This window comes from Sarcophilus harrisii, chromosome 4 (assembly GCF_902635505.1).
Source record: "Sarcophilus harrisii chromosome 4, mSarHar1.11, whole genome shotgun sequence".
In the NCBI taxonomy this organism is placed as follows: domain Eukaryota; kingdom Metazoa; phylum Chordata; class Mammalia; order Dasyuromorphia; family Dasyuridae; genus Sarcophilus; species Sarcophilus harrisii.
Genome location: NC_045429.1, coordinates 89,297,627 through 89,307,139, shown reverse-complemented (window position 1 = coordinate 89,307,139; position 9,513 = coordinate 89,297,627). Strand labels below are relative to the sequence as shown.

General features: G+C 33.3%; 1 protein-coding gene across 1 annotated transcript in view; it reads right to left on the bottom strand.

Annotated features, from left to right (window-relative positions):
* Nucleotides 1-661: 661 nt before the first annotated feature.
* The window catches only part of LOC100914654 (complement factor H), a 117,803-nt gene continuing 108,951 nt past the window's right edge, over nucleotides 662-9,513 (bottom strand). Inside the window, exons 21-23 of the mRNA XM_031937082.1 lie at nucleotides 5,402-5,584; nucleotides 2,175-2,385; nucleotides 662-913 (exon numbers count right to left, since the gene is read on the bottom strand). Of these exons, the coding sequence (XP_031792942.1) occupies nucleotides 2,189-2,385; nucleotides 5,402-5,584 (380 nt within the window). The 3' untranslated portion in view covers nucleotides 662-913; nucleotides 2,175-2,188. The remainder of the gene's footprint in view (nucleotides 914-2,174; nucleotides 2,386-5,401; nucleotides 5,585-9,513) is intronic.

Here is a 9,513-nt window from a genome sequence, read left to right as displayed (position 1 = left end):
CTTCTCTTCTAGCTGATTGCTACCATTCATAATTAGTCTTTTGTGTAGGAATTCAACCAGTTGCAAACTTAACTAATTCAACAATCATGTGGTCCCCAATTCTCTGTCTTATCTCCAAGTATCTCAGGAAGGACTTCACCCAGTGTTTTGCCATAGGCCTTACTGGCCTAGTAACCATATTAAACAAAGGAATTTTATTAATCTTATATTACCTATTTTTCATGTAGTCAATCTCTTTTTGTGATCATTGCTTCTGTTTACTTAATTGTTGTTATTCTGTTACTTTCTGATGATATATTAAAATATTTTGCTAGGAATGGAAGAACATTTTCCTGGCTCATGACTTGTTGGTTTCATACATTGAGTTTTTTAAAACTGGATAATATTTGGGTTTTTTTCTGAAGCATCTTTCTTTCTCTTTATGACCTTCTGAAGATCAAGAACAATCATTAAACATTTTAATAAAGAAAACACTGGCCTGTTTAGATAAAATGAGCACTTGAAAATTAAATGTAACCAAAGTTATTGCACACTGCCAAGACATACTTTTCTTTCTCTGAAGACTGCTAATCTTTTGGATTTAGTACAAAATAAACACTCTGAAATTTACTCCCTAAGCATATAGAGAAGTTATGACTCCAGATAGTTAAATAACACAGAGTTTTCTTAAGATGAAGATTTTATTGATACATAATGACTGTTTCATTCTTTAGGTTTGTGCTTTAAAAAGTGAACATTTCAAAGCCAGAAGTATATTGAATGAATGATGGACCATCTGAGTAAATACAATTAATCAAAACATTTATCACAATGTAGAAAGTAGTCAAATAAGACAGATTGAAGCTGAGCATTTGTCACAGTCATGATTTCCAAATGGTGGTAAGAATCCTGCATTATCTCCATAGCTGAGTTCCTAAGGAAATAATATAACCAAAAGCAAAAAAACAAAAAACAAAAAAACAGTAAGTGGACGAAAATATTCCCCATAAACAATCAAAGAATTTGTATAGAGGAATGGTGCTATAAAAATGCTTCAGTGTTACATTTTTGAAAAACAAAACATGTAGAAAGTTTTGGAAAGACAGAAGACAGAACTGTTTGTTCAGGATAGATTTGTTTTAATTGATTAAAGGAGATTAAAGGAGAAGTTTCTATTAAGAAGAAATTTTCTAAAGATAGCATAAAGTTTGGCAAAAAACAGATTGTCCTTTGTTTCCTTCCATTTATACCTGGCCTATATCATTGTTTCTTTAAATGGGTCTTGACATATTGATATAGAGTGAAGAAAATTCTAGCAACAGTATTAAGAGAAACATTGTTAATTCCATTATTCTCTTCTGTATGTTGAATACTGTCTCTTTCTTCCTTGCCATTGCCCCATACAATCATTCCATTCCTTATAGAAGTTTGAAAAGTTTAACAAACACAATTGCAAACTGTATACAATGATGGTTCATAGTACAATGAAGGTGTCACAATCTCTTAGCAAAGTTAAACTAATTAAATCTTTTTTTGACAAAGGAAAAAGAGTTGTAGAACCATTGTCATGTCTTCTGATAATGAGAATTTGTTAATGCTCTTTTTTTTTTTTTTTTTTTTTTGGTGGCAGGACATGGGAAAGATCGTCAATCTTTGTCCTAGAGATTTTGAAAATAGGTCAAATAATAATCTCTTAGATTCTTAGAACTGAATTGGGTGGATTTATCATCTCCACATTTTTTCATCCTGATGATAACATTGAAATATTACAGTAATGATGTAGAGGGCTGAAACTCTTGAGTCCTTGCACTGAGGTCGGTTCAAGCACTTAGGGATAATTACCAATTGGACAATACTCTATGGGCATGTGCTTGAGGAATGGCCCTTCCCACTATCCTGTGCTGGCTCGATAATTGGGGTATACAGAGAATTATAGGAGAGACTAGGGGATGGAGTAAGACTAGCAGAGTCACTTTGGCGGTGGACAAGGAAGAAGGAGGTTACGGAGATCCTGCTTCTATCCCCTTCACTTCTACCCCTAAAGACCAAGAATAAAGATTAAGCACTTTTGCTTATCCTGACTCCGGCTGATTCTAAGGTATCCTGGGTGCTAATGCAGTTGTCACATAATAAGAATATCAGCAAATAGGAACAGAAGTCATATCAGAAAAGGTTAGAAATAGTTTAAAACTCACCACAGTGAATTCTATTATTCACATCTGGGATAATTGATTTCCCCTTCTATACACACTGTTCTTAAGGGAGGCGATTCTGCAGATAAATAATATCCGTATTTACAACTAAATTCAGTCTCTTGTCCTGTTTTTGAATAAATTTTTTTAGTTGCTTTCCATCTAAGTTCTAAATTATTTTCCTGCATCTTTTCTTTTGATATTGTACATGCCTCTGAAAGATAAAAAGAATATGTTAAAGTGTTAATAATTGTGTACTACTTTACATTGCAAAGTAATTGGGAATAAAGAAAATTTCTACAGTGAAAATTTTATTTTCCCATTCAGTTCTATGCACAATGCTGAACAATAAGACACTAAATTCTGAATAATTATGCATAATCATAACTGAACAGTCTTGGTAGGGACCTTTTTTTTCTGTCCCCAACATAAGATGTGCTTCCTTTCCATAAGAGTCAAGTGACTACCTTCACTGTGCTTTTCAGTCCATGCTTAAATTGGGTTGGTCAAAAAAGATAGGCCTTAGGAGAGGGTAGGGCAGCAGGATCATTGATACTTTGGGGTTGTTCAGTGGTTTAATTCATGTCTAACTTTTCATGACCCCATTTGTAGTTTTCTTGGGAAAAATATGGAAGTTGTTTGCTATTTTCTTCCCCAGCTCATTTTGTAGATGAGGAAACTGAGGCAAACAATATTAAGTGATTTGTCCAAGTTACTTAGCTAGTAATTGTTTGAGGGTGGATCTGAACTCACATCTTCCTGACTCTAGGGCCACAGCTCTATTCATTCCACCATCTAGCTGTCCATGTATTAAGAAATTTGGGGAGACAGAAAAGACAACAGGACACATTGTCCTTAGAATTTACCTACTTGTTTTTCATCCCCACACAAGATCTTACCAAACCAATTGTGCCCCAGGTGCTAGGAATCTTTATTAGTGCTTGGCAGCTTTTACTTGAAAATCATTCTCTCTAATTTAGGACAGATATTACCATTGTCACATATATTGCCCATTCCATATTCTCTCACATTTGGTTAGATAGTTTTGAACCAGGTAGCTATCTGAATAAACTGTGGTGCCATTTTAAGTCTTATTCTTAAATGTACTTGGCTTCTTTTAAATAACTGGATACTGATAGAATTACTGATGTGAAATTCCATATTACCAAATTACCATATGCTAAGGTTGTTGTTTGTTTGTTTTTTAATTTTGTTTTCAGTAATATAGGATTCTGTTATCTTGATGGTTTATTGGAATAGATGCACCCTTTTCCTGAGGATCATGATGGGACCTTAACTCTGGGTCAACTTCAGACAAGTAAATCTTTCTTGTGAGCAATTGGATTTTGCCTGGTAGATACTACTAGAAGTCATGCTAAGAATGTGTAGCATAATTCATTACCAGAGAAGCTTCTATATATAATTTCATGTGTTCATGCTTTAGTTTCTTGGAGGAAATGCTGCCTTTAGCAATAAGGCAAGGAGAGAATAAAGGGATTCAGTAAGAGCAAAAAAAAAAAAAAAAAGTCACAGATTTTAGGGCATATATTTAGAAAATTTGAAGAAAGAAAATTAATCAAGAAAACATGGCTACTCAATATTATCCAGATAGAAAGCTTAGAAATCATCAGCACTTTCGAGATCATTACTGAAATAAGAAATTTCAGAGAGAAAAAGAGAAATAACATAGATGAAAACTTCAAAATGTTTCATATACTTAGCACTAATTTTCCAGGAGACATATATGCCTATATGAACAATTATCATTAAGAATTACATAATATTTATGCATGTAAATGATCATTAAAAACAAAATTTTCAAAAATTGATATAAAATATAACAATATCAATCAAAATTTGAAGGAGCTACCTCTAATGATTTGATAAAATGAAAAAAAATTCTCTATAAGAACAAGTGAAGAACAATATAAATTGAGATTATGAAAAAAGAAAAGAATTGTATCATTAGATAACATATAGCAAATAGGTTATTTCCAAAATTATTTAATGCTCAATATAAAATAAATTTATTTAATACTCAATACATTTAATACTCAGTAAAATAAGTGTGGAACAGAATAGCTTATTTACAATTAAAGATACAAGACCATTTCGTGTGTGTGTGTGTGTGTGTGTGTTTTTTGGGGGGGTGTTCTATATAGTCAGGATGTATCAGAAACTTGTACCAGTTTTATAAATATCATCTGTGTCTAATGTCTTGAATAAACTATTTCTATCTCTCTTCCATGGTGTTATGTCCTTTCATCATTTCATAACACCAAGGAAGAGAGATGGAAATATCACCATTTCACTATTTTTGGTGTCCATACTGATTTGCAAATAATCAATGGGGATTATGAATTCAGAGATAATAGAAAACAAAACCTCAGAGAATATCTATTCTTTACCAAATATGTGCAATAATTATCTTCATAACAACTTTGAGAAGTGATCAGATGGCTTCCTTGGGAAGTGACTGTTCCAAAATCTGTCTTTTGAACATATATAGGACTGCTTGCCATCTAGGAGAGGGCGTGGAGGGAGAGAGGGGAAAAATCAGAACAGAAGTGAATGCAAGGGATAATGTTGTAAAAAAATTACCCTGGCCTGGGTTCTGTCAATAAAAGGTTATTATAATAAATAAAAAATATATTAAAAATAAAAAAATCTGTCTTTTAGAGACAAGAAAATAAATTTTTTGAAAATTTGAAAATGAAATAAAAAACAATCAAATTTGCATTTCCCTGAGTAACCAGCAAAGTGCATTAAAATTTTATGAAGTATCATATACATTGTGCTGTGTTAAAATTTAAATGGGTAGTAAATGATGTTAGGGGGAGTTAATTTGTTCTCTATTTTCAAATATGAAAGATAAAGAAGATTTTTCCTTGAATATAAGGGGAAGGAAACATATGATTTCTTTTTCTCTTAAATTACTGATTCTAGCAACAAGGACAAGATCAAATTGGAATGAAAACCCTGAGCCACAAGTCTTTAATAAAAACAATTCTTAGCATCATGGCAGAAGTTTATTATATTGGATTCATTGGTCATGACAACAAGCATGGGTACCCATATATTTCTTGGAGGTTTATCACTGAAGTTTGTTTTGTTTATTGAGATTTACTCACCTATAATACTATCCTGTGACATTTTAAGTATAAATGCCAACTAATCAGATTCTTTATTAATGACATTTTCCTTATGTACTAAGTCTATTTAGTACATACCTAGGCATGTTGGTTCCTTTGTCCATTTTCCATTTTTGCATGTCACAAATTCAGAACCCTGAAGCACATAAAATTGTTGACATCTGTACTCCACTGTTGAGTCTGGAGCATACTCAGGTAACAAGAGAGAGATGGTGTCTCCATTACTAATAGATGGAGGTGGTCCACATTTTCCTATTTCCTCTGAGGATGAATTTACAGATAGGAGATAGAATAAAAACAAGAAACATGAATTTGATCACTATCCTCTCTCCCTCAGTTTCTCAAGGTAGTAAATCCTGCAGTGCATTTATTTAAATTCTAATTTGCATCAAAGTGATTTTTGTATATGGCTTACTCTCCACTCATACATAGATTATCTGTCCTCCATTTCCACATATCCCATCCTGACTCTCCTATATGATCTAACACTCATCTTTTGTAAATGGTTTATGAAGTCAGTCAGTCAATAAACATTAATTAATCATCTACTATGTGCAAGTCATTATATACACTTCTAGATAAAAGAATAAATAGGGCCATCAGTCAAAGGAAAGCATCCAAGAGGATGAGAATTCTGCTTGGTAAAGAAAACTAATGGGGCAGTTAGGTGGAACAATTGACTGAATTCCAGTCCTGCTATCAGAAAATCCTGAGTTAAAATCTGGCCTCAGAGACTTTAGTAGCTGAGTGACTGTGTTTAAGTCACTTAAACCTACTTGCCTCAGTTTCCTCATCTATAAAATGAGCTGGAGAAGAAAATGGCAAACCATTCCAGAATTATTACAAAAATCCCCAATGGGGTCAAGAACAGCTGGATACAGTGGAAAAGTGATTAAACAAAATGAGGAGTAAAAAGAACAGAAAATGGGAAGGAAAGAGTAGTGTTAAGAATCTTAGGCTTCCTTATTTCTAATGTTAGTCTTCTAAGAATAAGACTAATGTTAGTCTAATGTTAGCCCATTGCAAAATCTTAGATTCCACTTTAAGCCAATAACAAAGAATTCATGATTTTCATTTATCTTCATGGAGAATGAAGACATCACAATGTAACTTTTCTCAGAAGTTCTGTCTTTTTAAAATGTACTTTGTGATGTTCAAAAATAAAATAAGGAATTATCCAGGATCAGCTGAATGTCATGAAAGCAGGTAAAACTCCAGCACTTTAATCAATATTTTAATTGCTTGCTTAAGGACCATTTATCAGAAAGGAATGAGTAACAGCAAGTTTAGTTTCAAGTCAGGGAATAGGCCTTTTTAGTTATTAACTTAAGTCACTCAGATAATCATAACAAGTAGAAAAATAATAACAAAAACTCATTGTGGAAAGAATTGGAATGATCTTTTAAAATATAATATTTAAAATAGATTAATGATATAAGTAGACTCAAAGCCAAATACTGTAACTTGTTACAGGTCACATATGTTGTAGCTAGGATTTTAGGGCTTACAAAGCACTTTACATATCATATTTGATTCTCAAAACAACTCTGTTACTATTATATTATTTCTTTATTTTTTTTGTATGTAAGGCAATTGGGGTTAAGTTACTTGCCTAGGGTCACACAGCTAGCAAATATTAAATAGTCTGAGGCGAGATTTTAATTTAGGTCCTCCTGACTCCAGTGCTGGTGCTTAATCCATTGTACCATCTAGCTATCACTATTATGCTATTTTTTAAAGTCACCATTTTACAGATGAGGAAACTGAAACAGCAAGATAAAGTGTCTCGCTAAGGATCACACAATTGTGTGATGCAGAATTTAAATTCAGACTCCAGAACTTGCTTCTATAATACATGACAAGTATGTACCTCAACTAATAAATTCAGGAATTTGAAACAGAGGGAGGTAACTGAGATGAAGAATAAAAAAGTGGAGCACTCCATTTGAAAGTATTCCATAGGTGTTTTAGACCCTTTATCACTAGATCATAGACACTACAAGCTCCTCTCATGAATTGTTTTCAGGAACAATATTAGTTCTAGAATTAGTTCTAGAACTAGAATACTGTTTCATAGAATTTGTTTTATTTCTGTAAAAATCAGTGCCTGCTCTTCAAACTTGATGAAGAAAATTATATTTGGCTTAGGTAGCATAAGTCCAAAAAGTGGTAGGTAATAGAGCTAACATTGTGACAAATACAGTGTGGTTTTGTATCAACAAAAAAAGTAAGCACACTCAGCAACTCTGTCGTTATTTACTAAATACCAATATAACTTTTATCATATTTCAGAAAGAAAGTGGAGGAAGAGAGGAAGGAATATTTATAGTGCTGCTTTTTTCACCAGGGTCCTATGGGCACTGGCTGCCAGAGTCTTGCTACTGTGTATAAAGGAATATCTTAGAGACTGTCAATGAAATCAGAAGCTGTTGGTGAATTTGTTTTATAGATTAAGCACTGGCCAATTGTTCTATCTACTCTGTGTTCAACATTTTGGGTAGTTTACATCATATTCCAACACAGAGAAATGCATTATAATAGGAAAAGCCAACCCCCCAAAAACAGTTGCTCAAAGTCACAGTATCACATCAAAAGGGGGGAAAAGGTTTATCTGCTTCACAAATTCACTCTCTTTCCTACAAAGACATTTAGCTCTGTGATCAGCATTCCAATGAGATAAACATAAATTCTGTTTTTTTAATCTATTTTTTTGTTAGAAGTTGCAAGGAAAGCCCATAGTATTCAGGATTATCATCTTGAACTCCTCTCATGCTTTCTCCACAGGATCAAATATAAAATCTTTTGGGGGCCCAAGTCATTCATGATATTTTCTCTCTTACAAACATCTTTGTAGTTTTTTTTTTTTTTAACTTTACCTCCATCCACTCTATGATTCAGTGACAGTGATATCCTTGCTGTTCTTTTGTTCTCCAATATATTTTCCCAACAAGTAATCCTCAGTTATATGCAGTTTTTTTTTAACATTTATTTTTAAACATTTTGAGTTCCAAAGTATTTGCCTCACTCCCTCTCACTCCCTAACTCCATATTTCAAATGGAATTTCTATTTCTATCTCTTGCTTTTGGACTTTGTTGGTAATATGTAGATATGCTGAGAATTTATATGGATTTACTTTATATACTGCAACTTTGCTGAAGTTGTTGTTTCAACTAGTTTTTCCATCGATTACCGAGAATTCTTTAAGTATACCATCATCTTGTGTAATGTTCTCTTGTCTAAAATATAATTATTCTCTGAAAGCAGGTTTCTTGGGGGGCTTCTGGAGGCAGCCTTAGTTTCAGTTCAGTGTAATAATCACCTCAAATGCAGCCAGGAGTTTAAGTCCAGTCCTTTGTTGTCTCTTCCAAAATAGCCCAGTTAGCTTTTTTAGAGGCCTATCTCTCTCCTTGGTTCCAAGAGCTCCTTTGCTAGTCCTTTGCCTCTTCTAGCTTCAGCCTCTCTTCTTCGGAATCCAAAGCCTCCAGCCCGCACAAAGGGGATATATATATGGAATGAATTTACTCCTCCTCCCAGAGTGGGATTGTAGGTTCTCTGTGACTTGTGAATCTTCTCCTCCACTGAATCCTGACTTGTGAATCTCCCAGAGTGCCTATCAATTCCAGGGACTTAGCAGCTTGTAAGAATCATAACAATCTTGTTTGCAAAAAATCTTACTTCTTCATTGTCCATTTTAATTCCATCCCTTTCTTTTCCTTTTCTTTTTGCTTTGATGGCATTTTTGGAACAATATTGAATAATAGTAGTGATAGTGGGTATTCTTGCCTTACCTCTGATCTTATTGGGAGGTTTCTAGCTCAACCTCATTACAGATAATGCTTGCTGATGGTTTTAGATAGAAATTGTTTCACTGCCTCCTTCATTTGAGTTTAAACTCTCACCTTCAATAAGGAACCTTTATTTTCCTTTGTTCTTATCAAAAAATCCTGTATATATCTTGTTTTTACATAGTTGTCTATATGTTATATGTTGTCTCCCCCATTAGGATCTGAGCTGATATCGGAGATTATCTTTTTCCTTCTTTTATAGTGCTTAAAATAATGCCTTGCATATTATAGGCACTTAATAAATGTTGAGTGTTCATTCATTGGTTGCTACCTTTCTTACTATGAAACTGTTCAGGTTTTAAAGTCTTTTTAAAAATTAGGAAATCAATCTAAAACAGGATGAT